Source organism: Botryllus schlosseri, chromosome 10 (genome assembly GCF_051294905.1).
Source record: "Botryllus schlosseri isolate E-star chromosome 10, Bs_hap1, whole genome shotgun sequence".
Lineage (NCBI taxonomy): Eukaryota > Metazoa > Chordata > Ascidiacea > Stolidobranchia > Styelidae > Botryllus > Botryllus schlosseri.
Window position 1 is genome coordinate 23061551 of NC_137245.1, and position 19153 is coordinate 23080703.

The 19153-nt window shown below is 38.9% G+C and overlaps 1 protein-coding gene and 1 long non-coding RNA gene across 6 annotated transcripts in view; one reads left to right on the top strand and one right to left on the bottom strand.

The window, feature by feature from the left end:
• Positions 1-4457: 4457 nt before the first annotated feature.
• LOC145447852 (uncharacterized) lies at positions 4458-6476 on the bottom strand. The gene is made up of 3 exons (XR_013917732.1): positions 5526-6476; positions 4941-4996; positions 4458-4688 (listed from the first exon to the last, which is right to left on the bottom strand). It is a non-coding gene; the product is annotated as an uncharacterized LOC145447852 (long non-coding RNA).
• A 4146-nt stretch (positions 6477-10622) lies between these two features.
• LOC145448184 (focal adhesion kinase 1-like) overlaps positions 10623-19153 on the top strand; it is a 96502-nt gene continuing 87971 nt past the window's right edge. The window contains exons 1-4 of one of the 5 annotated variants that reach the window (XM_080326525.1): positions 10659-10809; positions 10884-11173; positions 16036-16098; positions 17366-17455. In XM_080326525.1, coding sequence (XP_080182651.1) covers positions 10805-10809; positions 10884-11173; positions 16036-16098; positions 17366-17455 — 448 coding nt within the window. In that variant the 5' untranslated portion in view covers positions 10659-10804. Of the gene's footprint in view, positions 11174-16035; positions 16099-17365; positions 17456-19153 lie in introns of all 5 variants that reach the window. The other 4 variants (XM_080326526.1, XM_080326523.1, XM_080326524.1 and 1 more) reach the window with 4 other exon arrangements.

The window sequence follows — 19153 nt, forward strand, 5'->3', positions numbered from 1 at the left end:
TATGTTCACTAGGGCTCTTCAAAAATGACTTTTTTTTCTCAAATTGTACTGGCTACTTGATAAAATTGTTAGGTTACCTAATTTAGGCCTACACACAAAATTTGGTTCAATTCCAGCCAGTAACCGCTTTGCTACAGGAGACGAAAGTTTCTATTTATTATATAAAAATAAATATTAAAATTTTTTAAACTTTTCTGTTCACCCCATGAAAGTGTTAGGCTGTCTATAGAAACTATGCTCACCTAATTTGGTTCAATTCCAACCAGTGGAAGCGGAATTATTGCCGTCGAAAAATTCAGATTTGAATAAAATAGTATTTACGGTGAGCACAACTATTATAAATAAACAAAGAATCGGTCACCGTAGATACTATTTTATTTAAATCCAAATTTTTCGACGGCAATAACTCCGCTTCCACTGGTTGGAATTGAACCAAATTTGGTGAGCATAGTTTCTATAGACAGCCTAACACTTTCATGGGGTGAACAGAAAAGTTTAAAAAATTTTATTATTTATTTTTATATAATAAATAGAAACTTTCGTCTCCTGTAGCAAAGCGGTTACTGGCTGGAATTGAACCAAATTTTGTGTGTAGGCCTAAATTAGGTAACCTAACAATTTTATCAAGTAGCAAGTACAATTTGAGAAAAAAAAGTCATTTTTGAAGAGCCCTAGTGAACATATTCGTAGCCCAATTATTAGGGATGGTGTGAGCGTGAGGTTCACGTTCGCGTTCTGTGAGTGAACCTCAGAAATTCAGAGTTCACGTTCACAAACGAACCTTGGTAGGTTCTGCACTGTGAACCTTTTTCATATATTATAATTTCCACTTCATTATAACATTTTTGGTTGAAAATTATTGCATTTCAACTACGGGCCACTATATATGCATGACGCTGAGTATTCTCGAAAGATTTAATTAACTTGAAAATTCTCTCTAGATAAGCTTGATTTTGGAATGCATACGTCTGCCCCTCAACAAAAAAGCATGCATAATTTATAGTAGGCATGCATTTAAAACAAATGGTTGTTTAAAACACATTGTTTAAAACTTGTTGTAAACAGTGTTTTAAACATAGGCTAAAAAAAACTAAATTGTGTTTTTTTAAGTTGTAAAATTATGCCATAATTGTGTAAATGCTTTCCACAATTACCACCCGATTTGACCGACGTACATCGATATGGGATGGTTGGAACCCCTCAAAATAGTCGGTTCAACAGTTATAGTACAGATATTTCATCAAATGAGCTATATTGACCCTATATTTTCAATTGTCAATGTCAATCCACATTAGGGACGTCAAGGATTGAAAAAAATAAAACACATGTTTGAAACAAGGGCATGTTGTAAACATGCTCGCTTTAAATTTATTTTTGTTTTAAATGCAAACCTAATTTATAGCAATAGGCATTTAGGTTCCAGTCAATACCGTGCCACGACACACCAAAAGACATATGCAATTTCGACCAACACGCGACTTCACGAAGTGTGCTACTAAAGAAAGACCTTGACCGAACCTTAGGGTATGTGTCCATTGTCAATAGCCGCGCTGGGTGGAAAGTTTTTCTTTCAGTCTGCTACGTTAGGGATACAACAATATCTTTTGATTATATAACATACCGGAAATCACGAATTAACAACATACACTAAAGTAATTATAACAAGATAACAGACGTTATAATTATGAATTACGTGCCCCCAGCTCTACAGGTAAATCTGACCATCGGGGCAGAGAGAGAGAGAGGAATAAAAATAAATAATAATGTAATGCGATTACCAATGTTATTGACGAAATTCAGTCTTCAACTTGAAATTATCACCCTATGGGGGCCAAAGACTAACGTTCGGACTGGGGGACGAATAGCTGTTTTGGTCCTGATTCTAGCTACAACCCACGCTAACATGATATATAAGCCCATGGCTATGGCGGCAGGTCCCAATGTTGAGTAAAGAATTATGAAATAACGATTAGCGCAATTTCAAGGAGAGTCATATGAGAATAAGATGAAGAGAACATAAAATTCTGCATTCAGCTACAGAAAATGTACTGCAAGCTGCCGCTACGTGAAACGGCAAAAACAGCTCGGTTGTGATATATATCAGCAACTGTTGATATTTATTGCTTCGTTGTGGAAACCGTAATGTTATATTTGACTAGTACAAAATTTCAAATCTGTCCGGTGTACGTACGTACTACATAGGCCTACTGCTCGCCAAGCACCAACGGTCAAACTGCGTTTGCATAACCAAACATCAATAACATCAATACACAAGATACTTGGTAGAGTGGTGATTAATTATCCTGCTCCTGGGTACTGACGTGTGGAACGGGTTGATAACCAGATATACAGCACGGCGGGTGTTCTTACAATCACACGAATGTACGTGACGTACATCGAATATCTATTTACTGTGGATACTTCTTACGCAATGACTAGCAAAGCTAATAGGCTACTTCTGACGTAATAATGAGCAATGGCATTTAAAAATCAGACGTTTGTGTTATCATGAACCTGGTAAATACATCTTCCTTGTTCAGTTGTTCACGAATGTTCAGTTTATGTCATAGTCCTTGTACAAATCAAAAGTAATCGTTCTTTCACAAAGAAATCGATTAGATATGGGAAGTAGTCGATTACGATTACGATTACATCGGAATTTTTTCGAATGTAATCGATTGCGATTACGATTACTTGAAAATGCTGTAATCGTCGTAATCGATTACGATTACTAATCGCGATTACCCCATGTCTGATTGTGACACGTCAAATGTCCCTGCAAAATTATAACGCGACAGCTTCTACGATAGGGTTGCCATACGTCCGGAATTTCCCGGACATGTCCGGAATTTCACTGGAAAAATTGCGTCCGGGAGGAAATTCTAAAAAATGCCTAAATGTCCGGAATTTTGAAGGCTTGAAGAAAGCTGAAAAGTTTTTCGTAAATCAACTTACACAATATTCTTTTCAAGCAGATTTATGCTATTAGAAATTTTTCTGCGCGGTGCGCGCGAGTTAATGCAACGCATCTTGATATGAGTATGGGAACCAGGCACCGCCCTCGCAAAAAATGCAATCAAACATAAATATAAATCACCATCATTTACTGAAATAAGTCTAATTGTAATCGCAATTATAAGCTCACGGCATATTCCTAGAGTTTGTTAAGGCCGATTGGATGCTTCAGTCACAGACAGTGGTTCCAAATCTTGGGGTCGGTACTCGGTTGCCTCCATCTGCGGATCGTGGAGATGTTGGACGTAATCAGCTTCCAAAATAGGAAGTGAGTAAGTTTGGGCAAGCTGATTTTATTTAGTAATCAGCTAATCAAGTTTTCGCTGGGCCACGGAACATTTCAAGTTGGAAATGAGGTCGCGACCATAAAAGGTTGGAAATCATCAGATATGCAACCTGCTGGTGAATTTTATAGTAGCCTAATATATGGAAGATTCAACATTATTGACAGAATTCATTCATAAAATTTAACAACCAGATGATATAGTATACGTGCCCAAGACGTTACATCGATTACCCAATGGTAGGCCCAAGATCGGTGCTTTTTTGGAGGGAGGAAGGGGGCTGGAAAAATGTTGTTTCGGACCTGGTTAAAGAACACAACTAGATAGCCGCACCGACCTAACAGTATAGCAGGGCTGTCAAACTCAATCCCGACTGGCCAGACACGGTCCGCCAGACGATTTCATCCGACCCGTGAGGAAATCCATTGCAGACCATTGCAAGTAGCAATCACAAGAGCTCACATTACATATGACATAATTCATGACCTATGTTTCACTCTATTCTTGTATACTGTCGATGGGCAATGCTTTGCTAGTGTGACGTCATATTGACCGACAATGTGTAATACCTCATTTGTAAATGCGCTAGTGGGCGCTATAGAGTGTCCGGAATTTGCTTCACAAAAATATGGTAACCCTATTCTACGATGTCCAGATGCATTTGTACTCTCTCTCGCGTGGTGCCTACAACTAAATATACATCAACTATGCCAAGTACAGCAACAATTTTATTCAAATATTTTTAATTGTGATTTTTTCCGAGCCAGGCGTGAATTCACAATAGTAAATCACATTTTCAAGATGCGTGTGGAGTGTTAGTCTGCAAGGTACCGTTAAATAAGGCCTACTCGGAAAGACATTGATTTCCCCTATTATTTGTGCTGCGGCCCGCGGCGCTATCAAAAAGTAGGAAATTGGCCCGCGAGCACATTTGAGTTTGAGACCTCTGGCCTAGGCCAAGGTGGGTGTCTGATTCCATCGACTACTCCAAGTCGCTTCGACAACTTCCTATCTTTTCATTGTATCGCATTTTTGAGGTGTATTGAACTGATAAAAATTGCTAATAAACCAACGATGATGATTTTGACATCCTGGCTACGCAACTGTTATTGATAATGACCTGACCGGTATCACAATACACACATTGATGGCACTCGATCGCGAAACAGAGAAAAGTGTTGTCGGACAGGAATGAGAAACTGAAATCGAGTATATGTGGATCATATTCGTATTGCGTTTGTTCTACTATATGAAATGTTGTTGAACAAAAATTTCTATCAAGCAGTCCACCGATATGATGTGGTCACCTCTGCAATATCGTTTTCAAGATCACTTTGTGCTTTCTGTGCGATCTCCGCGTTGTCGAGATCCGGATATGTATGACATGCGCTGAAATGATAGGAGATGATCAATGTTGCACATGGTCAATAATATCATTCAACTGTGACGTGACCTCAGATAGTGAAATACGCATGCGGTCCTTTCCATTAAACCGTCATCAAGAATTGTAAACATGTTAGCGAAATATTCAGATACGGGGCATTACCTTCGGTATGGGGAGTAATGGGATAATTAGATTTTTTAATAACACTTAACATTTTGGTTTTCATAACAGCCGTTAAAACATGAAGAAACAATTACCCGGTGAAGACGATTCCGCTTGAGTTCAGTTTCCCAGCAACAGCTGTAACAAAAACCTAAAAGAAATATGACTCATGAGATTGGAGACGCACAATCAAAAATGATTCCAAATCGTAATGGGCATCATTATCTTGCTGTAACTACTTTCATGGATCAAAACGAAATAGACTTATTCCTGCATGCCGTCAACATCTGACTGTACTACAAGCAAACGTATTTCTATCCCGTTCTCTAACCCCGTAAAGATCATAACAGTCGCTTGTCGAACGGAGACACAGGCCCCGCATGAAGGCGTCGAAACGCGGCATGGGTTTGGTACAGTAATGTATGTGAACTGGAATGAAAAGAATAATGAGAATTTGGGATAATTCTGGGATTAAGATGATCACTGACCCCATTTATTCAACCACTTAAGAGTAGGCCTGCTATACCTGATAGGCTGATACACACCCGGAGAGACAGACCTATCTGATGCATGCGCGACCCCAAATATATTCGGCTAGCAACTTGTAGAAAAGTCTCAAAGAGGAATTTGTACCCACATGCATGAAACAGTACGAATACATCATAAATCTATACACTCACCTATAAATATCATGATCAAAACCGCGAGCGCAAATAGCACTGTAGAAATGATGAAAACATAACTGATCGCTCTGTTAATTATGTTCATGTCGTGGGAAACGTCCAGAAATTTCTTAGGAAACCTTTCAAATGTCTCACGGATTTCGTCATTGATATCATTCTGGTTGGTCACCATCACGAGTACAATATCGTGAGCTGTATATCTATAGAATAATCAAGAATTAATGTATAAAAGGAACACAACTTAGTGTGGAATACACTCGAATCATATGCACTACAATCATTTGACAGTCCTGTCATGCATTGTTTTTGAGCTTAACAACAATCTCGTTATTCGAACCAAGCTACCTGCAAATTACTGCCAATACTGCTAGTGTACTTAATCACTTGGTCTCGGTGTAACATAACTTAGCGACTAACTGAAACGAGCCGCCAACTTCGGACTAGATTTGATCGATCCAGGCATGCAGCCTATTATATGACGCGCGAATACCTAAATACCAGCTCTCTGCGCTTGCTCGTTCGTTCGAGGAATAGGCTGCTTACTAATTCCAACATGATTTTTGAAACAGCAAACCTACATAGGCTCCTGGGTGGATAATCGTATAAGCAGTTGATTTGCTTGGTGCGGCTTGTCAATACTATACCCTTTTACCACTGATCGAACCATTATGTATGAACAATTGAACATCTGTCGTTTAAATTTCATGATAATTGACACGCCTTCAACAGGAAGACGATCTTGATAACCGCAAAGGCGGTACAGATAATACAATCCGTGCTATTTGGTATTATATCAATATATGATGGTCAGATCTGATGGAACGATGGGATACCCAATTACAGAAAACTTAGAAACTCTGTTTCAACTATGGTAGCAATCGACATAGTCGGTGACTCTATTGCTTCCATCCCCTCAAGAAAAACAATATACCACGCGGTACACACGACACAGTGCGATTTACTGAATACAGAAGGATGCTGAAACTCAGAGATACGGTCACTGTCATCTAGCATCAACCTGGGCTTAGTACCCGATGTAGAAGTGTTCCATCTTGATCTCTGCAGCTGTCATTCCTTGCCGTTAAATAGCACTGCATGTGGCGTGACGCTATTGTGGAAATGATTTTAAACTCACAAATTCTCATCCGTGCAGCCAATCCACGATGATGTACAGGTACACTGCTGTGTACTACTGTACTGTACACTGTACGGTGTAGTGCAGGGGTTGTCAACCTTCTTTTGGCCGTGGCCCATTGTCGAGTTTGAAAATATTCTGTGGCCCGCCTCTTATCATAGTCAAGTTCAATGTGTGGTAATCGCCGCCACCGATATGCCTATTTCTGTCAAATATGCTAGCTGTACAATATACAACATAGTTGCGCCTATCGAAGTTGCGACGTCAGAGCAATAAATCCAATGATGCAATCAAATCATGTTGCTCTAACATGTGGGACATTTTTAGACCGACTCAAAACATTATTGTGCTGCGCTAATCATCAATCGATTACGATTCATTGCGGTGGTGCCCTATACTTCCACATGAAATTGAATATAGATAATAAACCGGAATTGTGGCTATTTCTATGTTACAATAATACGACCTACTGAAGTACCATTAATCTACATCAAATGCACTTGAGTTCGAGTTTATTGCACAACCTTACAACGGCATATACGACGTATATGGCACTGCCAGAATACTTGGTTACGTCAGCATTAACTTCCACTTATTATATAATTGAAATCATTTTCGTTGCTGCTGGCCGTAGCTTGTCATGGCAGGGGCACAATAGCCGCCGTTCCCCCTCCCATTTGTGACTTGTACATTGTGACTCCATATGTGCCACTATACATCTCAACAGAGTCGGATGAAAGGCTTTGCATTCTCCATTCATGGTGAAAGCAGAAGCAATTAAAACGTGGTCTATCTCCGAACGAATTTGGTCAAAATCAGGATATGATTTGCGGTATCAAAGGCTAAGTTATTGAACAAGTGAGACGGCAGCTCACTCAAGTCAAGTTCCGATTCTTTTCCCCGTGTAGAGGGATCGTTGCGCCGTACAAACTAACTCTTTGCTGTCACCTACTGCGTTATAAATTATAAGATGACGGAGGAGCTTCTGAATACAGTCGCACACACACTAGTCACCCGCGCGTTGATTTCTCCAGATTCTATTCATTCCCACAGTCGGGATAAAGCAATTTCCGCTTATGCGTCATTGAAAAACTGCGAATACCTGCAATAAGACTCTTGCGCTTATAGTCGCATGCCCGCGTCCATTTCCGATGAAAACTGCGGTGGCGATCATCTCGCAGGGTCATGTTCTATCAATTTTATATGCAAGAGTCATTTCTAACTAACGGGGAAGGAAGCAGTGTGGGTGATATCGGTAGCGGTTAAGACCTCGGAATAGGAGTCATCAAACGACAGAGGACGTTGATGGTATTCGTGTAGTCGTGGTGCTAAGGTCAGTTGAACGCGCGGTGCAAGATTGCATGGCGGTTCTTGAATATGTCGTGAACTCGGGCCCAAATTTCTTAGAACGTTACGATTGTTCGTGTAATTCTCATTTTGTAGCTATAATGATTTCCTTGAAAGAGCTGTACTGTCGACGACAGCGCAAAAAAGAATACGACTGTAGGCCTACGACGAGAATGGTTGCATATTAGTAGGAATATTTCTTCAAAGACATTCTGGGGTTTCGTTGGCAGTGCAATGGCAATTCATTCGTTGCTTTCGTTGGACGTACCGTATCCATCATCAACGCTGTGTGCCATGAATCATCTAATGCCTGACGCGACATTACTCATCTCTTTGTGATAGCGTGCGCAGTCGACTGTTAGAAAATCAGTGAAAATTATATCCACTAAATTTACATGCCGGTCTATATGCTTCGACAAATCTAATATATAGTCGTCGTTCGTATATTTAACATTTTCCTGTGTCTGCATTGGCTCGTGAAACAGGAAATTCTCCATGCGCCTTACATAGCACTACCGAGTAAAACCGTTTCAACGAACAAATCGATGGGTTGGCGATATTGGAGCAAAAGCTTACACGATTGCTTTATCGCGTGGCACGGGATAGATTCGGGACAAATAAACACACAACAACTCGACATTAGTGTCGGATAATGGTTATTTCAACGTACATAATTTGCTATTGTTCGATATCGTTACATCTAATAATTTTCATAAGTGCACATGTTTTAACGAATAAGTAAGTATACTCAGCGCATTTTCCAGTGCTAAACAACATAATCAAACTGCAAGTAAAAATCAGGGAGTAATAATTTCAAAATTCTACTCAAATACTAGCATTCCTGCTTGTTACTTTAAGTCGAATTGATTCACCCAGGTATTGGGTAAAGGGTAGGCCTACTTTGTAAATTATAAAAGGACGTTTCCTCGTACTTCAATTTCTGATTTTTCTTGACCTTTAATATTCACGTTATGTAGGGGTATTCTGCAAGGAAAAACGAAGTGTTACTAGACGTAGAAATGGGATATTGCAAAAGCCACGCCAAAAGTGTGCAGTACTGTTAAAGAACTCCATGACAAGGGCTCATTGCAAGTAACACTAAAAGTGTTCAGTATACTGTAAAAGTGCTCCATGGCGTACTACTATAGGTATGGCAAATCTACAACGCAGACAGACAGACAGATATATCCATTCAAAAAAACTTGGCACTGATACTTGAAAGCACAACAATGTAATCTTTGTAATGGCACCTTGACCCCGAGTCTTTCGGATAATTTGCGATCTAATCCGTCGCCGATGCAAAAAGCTCAGCTGAGCGACGGTTTACATATAGGCCTACGGGTGCTGTTGCATTTTAGTCACACGTATGTTGACTGAAAGTCCTTCGAGAATGGCTATTCAGCATGCTACCACATCGAACTCGCATACCGCTGTATGGATGTAGGCCGTCATGACTCACACCAAGCTGAATAGTTGCGTAGGAGCATTGCGCTGGCTTCCGGCTCCTAAAAGAGCGTGCTGCCATATGAGATATTCCATCCTGTACTACACAAAGTATAAACTTCAGCTTGCTTATCACTGCTAATAGTAGGTTAAATGCATTACGTGACACCGAGATAGAAATAGAAATGTCGCCAATATTCCCAATGTGCAGGTAAAATTGAAGGCAGCTTGAGTTATTATGCACAAGACATGGCATTTATAAGCAATATTGAACTGGGCTTTGAGGACTGCCAGATAAATTAGTTTAGCAGCCGAGGATAGCATTTGCGAATTTGCTACATATATTTGGTATATCTTGAAAGTTATTAGACGGTAAGATGTCATGTAAGTTGAACTGTTAGCGCATATAGGCGTATATCATACATAGTAAATTGTAAACTTATTGCCAGATAAGCAATATGGGTTATATCGGGCATGAATACCTACCCAACAAGAGAAATGATGTTACGCTACTTCTACCGAATGCGGGAAAATTGATGATTCGGATTAGAATGGCAGGACACAGTTACGTCCACCAATTTGCTAAGTACAATAGATGTTCCTGCGGGTACACGAAGAGTAATAATTAGGCTAACTGCAACAATCTAGGCTAAATATGTTGTATTTCACAGTAAAACTGCTCTCGCTTGTTACGTCACCAGCTTTCCGCCGGATTGAAGATGGTTTCGTGCTGATCAATAAAGTTTAGCATCATATTCGAGTGGGCAGCATTTGTCGTTAAAATCAACGCGGAAGTTGCTGATAGCTTGGGCTCATACTGTATATATTATACAACTCAAGACAGTTCTTGAGGCTGCTGGGTTATGAATTGAATAGAAAACGATCAGTCAGTCGCCTGTAACAATCAGTGTATTTTTTAGCCTGCTATCTCGCCCTAACGCGTAGACTTAGATCGAAAGGATACGCAGCAAACAATTGCTGGGCAGTAAAATATCATCTAATCCGGCTGTTTTTTTTATTATTTCACATTGGAAATATTCTTTTAGGACTTGTGATTTGATGCTGAATATGGTGATCAATTAATCCTGTCTTTTATCAAAATAAGCAAGTTACAAATTCCATGCTTTCTTGCTACCGACCAGAAATCAATAGTCAAAGCCTAATAAATGTACTCTATTATTTCAATATTCAGTCGGAAAAATAGCAACCGATATTCGGCGATCGTGTATCCTACGCAGGAATGATAATAACAACATAGTTTTGGGCACATACAAATATTTTATGGATGTCCCACTGTAAAGTATGCTGAAGTTTTCCGATACTCCGAGTAAAAAGAAAAAAGATCGCCAAAATGAAGTGAGAATGAGGAATGATCGTCCGCGGAATCTAGATCAAAAGGAAAACAGACCCCACTCATTAATTCTTGACAGTTACGATCAAGGAGGTAGAAAGCAAAGACCGACAAGTTTTGCGGAGAAAAGCCCCACGAAAATCGAATTTCAGCGCGATAATGCGGGGCAAGCATTATCATCGTATTCTACTCGGCATGATGACGATGAATCGGTGCGATCCCGAGCGGTGACGGATGTTACAGCGTATCTTGGTGGTGCACTAAGAACAAATAAAGAGGAATCCAGGGAAATCGGAACCGTACGGCCGGGCTCGGGATATCATGTCAGCACATTGTCGGAAGAGTATTCAACAGCTTTCATACATGGGGGTAAGGAAGGACGTATGTAATAACGTCGATGACACTTTGTCATATGTTGGAATACTGACGGCTTATTGTGTTTTGTTAGTGTGGCCGAATTCGTGAGCACAATGACCATGAAGACTCCTCATAATCACATTCCATGTAGGTTAAGGTTACCATATTTTGGAATCGGGAAAGGAGGACACTTTCTCAAAATTTTCGAACTTAGAATACTAGAGGAAAATCTTGAAAAAAGTAAATTTTTTCCGCTTCGTGGTCGGTTGACTAAAGAAAAAAAAGGTCAACTTTCTCGCTCAGCTCCCAAAATACAGTTTTTCTTTCACATTATCAGTTCATAGCAATTTACTGCGTTTTACAGCAATTTACGCTGTAAATTGCTATGATCAGTTGGTTGACTAAAAAAAAGGTCTACTTTTCGGCTCAGCTTCCGAAATAGTTCAATTGTATAAATCACGGTCTATCGAATTATAGCTAACTAACCTACGGAGGTTGATTATCTATAATCTAATCTACACCATTTGATTATAAATGGTTCCGGGCTGTCGATGTTCAGGGTAGGTCAAAGGTTGTGTCTTCGCCCTGTTCTAGTTGAGTGACTCACTGATGACGCGAATTAGGCCAAGGAATGCCGGAAATTTTTGCAAATACTACAGCAGTCGTGCCGAAACCCATGCAATTAGAAATTGGCCAACTGTGGGTGAAGACAGGCCGGTGCTAGTTTACTAGGTCGATTCCTGCGAGTAATTTGTATCGCCGTAAGACTATGAGGGAGTGATCATGGATACTGCAGTCAGTGTTGAATCTGAAATCTGTAGGGTCAGATCATGTCAAGTGATCCAGAAAAATTTCAATTTATGCCCCCACCATCTCAGATTATCATGGAAATTGGTATGCTTAGAAAACTTTTCTTTCTGAATTCAGAAAAACAAATTTTATGAAAATCGGTCAAGTAATACTGAAGATGTGGCCGTTCAAAAATTGCTGTTTTTGTGATCGCTCAAGCGGAAAAAATGTCAGAAATTTACACATGTAATTGAAATCTGCTATATTTTGGTCAAATTAGGGTTGTTGAGAGTGACACTTTCACACTTGTTCATTTACATCCTACTTGATACTTTGCCCCCTTCTTTGACACCTGGGGTTGCATTGTCTGACCTTTAACCCCGCGAATCTGTTAATGTCTTCAAAAATCACTCATGTGTGACGCCATTTTTAATTGCAAATATCTTTTGGCTAAGACGTGGTGTCATCAAGTATAAGGTGTCATTGGAAAGCTCTTGGCAAGGACTTTCAAAATCAAAAATAACATTCCTCGCTAAAGAACCATTACACACCGTAAGAGTGCAATGAAACTAACCTGCAAATAGCATGTTTTAATGAAAAATTCTCACATTGCGTACTTATAGAACAAACCGATTTTCAAATATTGAAGGAATTTTTGCTGCACAGTTTGTGGTGAATACACAAAATACTTCATAAACATATAAGAATTCCAAATTAACACAATGATGAGATACAATATTTTTTGTGTCTACACAATAGATTTGAGTGACAATCAGCACTAAGCATGACAATAAACATCAATGTCCTGTGGGTTTTGTAGTTTTTATATTGTGCAGCGATGATTACTTTTCACACATCAGATACATTTATCTTTTATGATATTTTTCCCAACCTCGATCCACTTTCACTTTTGATTCTTTTGACAGTTCATACTGTCCCCGACTATTGACTAAAGAAGGAACGTCTACTGTGCACAAAATGTGCTGGAATGGTGTCCAACAACAGTCTTTATTTTGTGGCCAGTGAAAAAACAGAGATGGACCTTTACGGTGCATGAAGTTAACCAAAGCATCGTTGTTTAGCTTATCCAACTCTATGACCATGCCAATGTACCACTTTTTGTCATAAACCGCGCATACAAATTGGTTTTGAATAATTTCACTTTGAAGGATGTGTTCTTGGTTTTCAGAGTCTTCATTCAATTCAACTTCCAACGCATAGTGCTCATCTTGGCTGACACGTTTTGCTCCTAGCTTTGTTGATGACAATGGCCTAAAATGATGAAAGGCTCGAGTACCTTTGACTGTGGCTGCGAGCTGAAATCGAGTTTCCAGAAAATATTTTGTAGCATCCAATTCGTCTTTGAGCAAATTTATAAATTTTATTTTTTGAAGATTTGGCACGCAATAAGACATCATTCCTTCCACATTCAAAATCTGATCATTCAGTGGGCGTCTCAGACTTTCCATTGCTGTAGCTCTTTTGACAGTGCCACCAACTCCATCACATGGCGATTTACCATGGCTGGTGGCAAAAAAGGACCAAGCGGCGTCCACTTTAAAGTCATCATTGTGCTTGCACAAATTGTAAAAAGATTTTCTGTTTTTGTACTGCGCAGCACAACCATCGCTAAAATATTCAATATTGTCCAAATCGGGAATTGTTGCTTTGAGAACTTGAATTGTTTTACGCTGAATCAAATAAACCATGACTGCATCATGCAACAACTCTTCGGATAGAAAACAGAGACTAAAATGCAAAATTTCATTGCTTGCAGACTTGTAGTAGCAAACTACTGGGTGCACAGTGCAACTTCGGTGGGTCCAATGATACCCCTGAGCTTCATCCTGAATGTGGAAAGAGTAATTTTCTGCAAAATCCATTAATACAAGAGCTGTTTGATGATCCATATCTTGTTTACGATTTTTCAAATATAAAGACTGTGAATGCGAAATGTGATGATGTGGTGCTAAATTCGCAAGCCTTTTCAATAATAATTGAATAAACTCAGTTACTGATAAGGTTTGAGTTATAAGATCAGTTCGGTCAACTGACACCCACTGTTTGAAAGAAATTGGTTCATCCACATCTTCAAATTTTGAGTTGAGTAATTCCTGAACTGGTTCAAATCCGGGACAGTTCGAACAACGCTGCAGCATGCAGTCTCTGTTTTCAATATTGCAGACTGACAATTGAAGCAAATCTTTATAAGTTTCTTCAATGTGGGCAGCATGCAACATAAGAACAACGTTTTGATGTATGGTGCAGACACATACTGCATGTGTTCCAGATGATCCTGCACTAACACACCATTTTGGCCTCAATTCACAAAATTTAGTGAATCCAATCTTCACATGCGGGTTTTGCTGTTTAAACAAGGTATACAATTCTTTCAGAGTACACAAAAGTAGACGTTTTTGTTTATACACCTTCTTTTTAATGCTAACTCGGTCTTTCATCCCTGGCATCAACCTGCTGTGTTCGTTGTTTTCAAAAAACTTCACAACTGTTTCAATTGTTTCATCTGAAAGCATCTTCCCTTTTCGTGGTGGTGGTAAAGAAAAAACTCCATTTTCTTTTCGTTGCTCTTTCGCATGTCTCACTAACCTTTCACTTACTCCAAAAATTTCCGAGATTTTCTTTCTTGGCCAATTTTCTGGAGCCATTGTTAAGACTTGAATTTTTTGAGCTCTTGTTGAATTAGGGCTACTGATTTTTTCTTTCATTTCTGATATGATATTTTCAAAAGCAGCTTCATTTTCATATTCCTCTTTTCCCGTCTCTACTAATTCTTGAATCTCATCAACATGTAAAACCGTGGCAAGCTTTGTTCTAACATTGAGATTCAATTCTTCTAATTTTCTTTTGCCGTATCTGATTTTCCGATTACCAGAAAGAGCATGCAGCTTTAGTGGAGATTCACCAACAGCATGAAGACTCTTATTTAGAGATGATAGTGAGGAATCTGCTTCAAACTGTGATTGTATTTCTTCCAACTCACTTCCACTAGTACTCAATGATGTATCAGGATTGCCTTCAAGCTTTTTTTCCATTTTATATCTGCAATTGTTGCACAGTTTCCTGCCCGGAATTATATTCAAGCTACTGTCGTGGTGCTTAATTCGTTTAAACCAGTTCAAAGAAATGATGCCTAGTTGTTTTTTGATAGGTCTTGTGTGGCCTTCAAATACATCACAGCAGGATTTATATGATGCAGAATAAGTGTCAAGAAATTTATACTTGTGAAACGTGCAAATTGTACCAGTAGTCAGAAGATCAGCACCGGTACTAGTATTGATGTTGCATTCTGCTCCAACCCGGATTTTCAGAAGCTCTCGTTCTTCATCATTTAGATCATCCAGTGACACTAATTTTTGCTTTTGATATCGGTAGGCCTTTATGTGACAAACAGCTTCCAAAACAGAGCCTATACTACAAGTATCCATACTACAAACATAAGTCTTAATCCAATACCGTGCAGCCTGTAAAAGTAAAATTGTAATAACATTTCAAAATACAAATATTTTTTCAACACTTTTTTACAACAAATTTTTCTAATATAATGATTCTTTAGCGAGGAAAGTTATTGTTGATTTTGAAAGTCCTTGTCAAGAGCTTTCCAATGACAATTAACACTTGATGACATCACCTCTCAGCCAAAAGATATTTGCAATTAAATATGACGTCACACATGAGTGATTTTTGAAGACATTAACAGATTCACGGGGTTAAAGGTCAGACTATGCAACCCCAGGTGTCAAAGAAGGGGGCAAAGTATCAAGTAGGATGTAAATGACCAAGTGTGGAAGTTTCACCCTCAACAACCTCAATTTGACCAAAATATAGCAAATTTCAATTACATGTGTAAATTTCGGACATTTTTTCCGCTTGAGCGATCACAAAAACTGCAATTTTTGAATGGCCACATCTTCGGTTGTGCTCGACCGATTTTCACAAAATTTGTTTTTCTGAAATCAGAAAACAAAGCTCTGTAATCATGCCAATTTTCATGTCGGCTCGAGATGGTGGGGGATATGGCTTGGATCACTTGACATGATCTGACCCTGTATTGTTTATATTTTCAGAAGCTTATCGCATTCCATTGTTGGTACTTGAAAATTGGTTGTTATCCATTAAAGAAGATAGAGGTAAGCGAGCAAGCGCGAACAATGTTGATGGCGATATCGACTTCGCCAGTCAACACATGTCATTTGATATTCATTGTCTGTGTATTTTGTCTGCCTTCTCTTGTTCTTTTTCACTCTCGGTGTGCATTTTGCAAGCCTCATATTTAACATTTTCATCTTCATTATCATAAAAAGGTGGGTGTTTGATCGATTGACTCTTCCAAATACTTCTGTCTCCTATCTTTTCCCTGTATTCCAGTTTTATGTTGTTTTGAATTTACGATTATTATATCAAAATGTACTATTCTTAGGATTAAATCATTGAAAGAATACAATAATAAATTTATGTAGCATACTGAACCCTTGGAGAGAATGCCACTTCAGTTTCAGGGCATTAAAAAAACATCAGGTTGTAAAACTATATGATGCTGAAGCCGAAACTGTTAATATATATTTCTGAAATCCAGTGTCCTATCAACACGGAGTCGATTTAAAGTTGGTCAAACTGATTGGTTATTGAATGCTTTCCGTAGTGGTAAAGATTAAAGAAACTAACCTGTCTATATATATATATATATAAAAAAAACTTTTAGTTCTGCATAGGCCAGGGTTATAACCTGGATCACAATTTTGTTGTGACTCGACTTGACTCTTGAATATATGGATAATGACTTAAATGGATTCAAGTCGTACGTCGATAGTGATCTCTGTTGACTCATATATTTTCACATATTATCTCGCACTGATTTAGCTATGTGACAGTCCCTCATTGTTGCATGGATGGCACTTGAAAAGAGCTTCTACGGTACGGAGGCACTACATGACATCAGTCTAGTGCAAGTTTGTGCATTCATGGCCATTGTACACTGTGTATAACTCCCGCACAGTATGGCACACGTCTCAATTGAAATTGGTATCACTATAGTAACTACCATAATGTAGTTTGTTTAAATTCTTTAACTAATTTATAATGAACAATCAGCTTGTTTTCTAGGCCATTGCCCCATGGCCTTTTAGGTAGGCCATGATTCGCCGTAATCTGTAGTGGAGGGTGTTCAAATCCCCACTCTCAAATACTGAAGAGGAAGGTCGGAGCGTGTATATGACTGCCGTTCAGCCTTCGGCGTTACTGGTTCAAATGCTATTACGTTTTCATGTTGATAATTCGTTGACAACGCACAATCCATCGCATGAAATTGAATTGGATCGTAAATGAAATCTACGCCTTGCCAAGGGTCGATCTCAAGTACATCTGCACCATGTTGATAATCATTTTTATTCTTCGTAGGTAGCGGAAAGCGCGTAAAAGTTCTTCATCTTCCTTCACAAGACCTCCCCCCTGAACTTGACGAAGAGACTTACATTGAAAGCACCGAAGGTGAGCCATAGCATATTTTGCTGTAATTTTGATTTATCCCACACTGGACAATTGGTGCACACTTGATGTAATGCATTAGTTATCAGTTCGGGCAAGTTTTTGCGACTTTTGCAACTTTTTTTACAGCTTCCGACAGCTTCCTAGATACTCATAGTTTATGTACTATGATGTTTGAAGCTGTCTGGAGGGATTTTATAGTGCAACTTGTTGCAACTTTTCTCTATTTTTCATACCAATTTTTACTGTAACTTTTATCAAATATTGCGTCAAAATGTAACGAAGTTGATTAAAAACATGCTATAAACTATTTCTAGTATGGTTCTATTCTCTTTGATTTGTATAACAAAGAGCTATATGATGGGTTAGCTTCATGCCACTGTGTTATCCATGACACAATGGCTTGCAAGCAAGAAGTTCAACTACCCTTGCCAAGCACGAACGTGTCCAATTAATATGTAAATAGATCGCGTTTATAAATTCTGTCGTGTAAATTTGAGATGGTTTCCCATTTCACGAACGCCCTGGCGAGACCGCCGAAAATTACATTCTCACTGGGTCACCTTATATAGGCTTATAGATTTTGTTAAGGTAGCCAAGAGTGAGTTTTTCTGCAACGCCTTGGTTAAGTTTGCAGACCTAGAGGACTTGAGGTGTGTTATATGACTTGTTTTGGGTGGAGGGGGTTATCGCTATGCTGTTTCGCTTTTTTTGGGGAATTATTCCCACCCCAAGCAATGTTCTTGCTGTGTACCGGGAAACGCCAGAATGTCCGTGAAATAACAAAGTAACAAATTTGACAGCTCTGCAGGAACTAGGTTATATACAATGGAACCTTTTGAGTATCTCATACCCTACTAATTCAACAAAAATTATAAATGCAAATTTTTACTGCAACTTTTGTCAAAATTAAGTGCAACTTTCTTGTGATTTTAGTGCAACAAAAACTTGCCCTAGTTATCAGGCATGGTTTATTGGTATGTAAATTCTAGGAAATGTCTTCCTACAATCCCTGAATCACTTAAAATTCTGGTATTGATATTTTTTTACATACCCTACTTTTAAATATTGCCTTCTCAGGGCACATAGGCTGCGTACCATGATAAAATGATGACCAATTCAACTGTGTCCATTTAATACAATACTTCTGGTTGATGATACTGCTACTGGCGGATACTAACCCTCATGCAGGAGTTGTATTCTGTGTTGTGAAAGGCTTGAGATTCTGTCAATCTAACCGCTGGAACTGACAATGTTTATACCAGAAAAATCTTGCTGAGTGAAAAAGTTTCATCTTTTAAGATTTACTTCTCCATTCCAATTGTTCTGGTTCTAATTTGTTGCCTGCTGGAAGGAGTGTTTAATCTCCTTTTTGGCGTCATAGCAAATAGGCTAAGAAATTTTAAGCACACAAATATGAAAAAAATCAGCCTGTCAGTTATCGCTTTCTCAATTTTCGTGGTTGTGTCTGAGTGTTCGATGTTAGAAGTGAATTTCCACATTGCAATTGAAGTACGGTATTTGATTTGGGTTTATTGTTTTGGTTGCAGTGATCGGGGTGTACAGTTCCTATTATTCCAGTAGGCCCTTGACCAGGTTTCAACGGCTTGTCAGGGTTCAATATTTATCTAAATTCTCTACACAGTGATGGGCATAAAATGTGTGTAGCGTATAAATATTGTGTGTAATATATATTCTAGA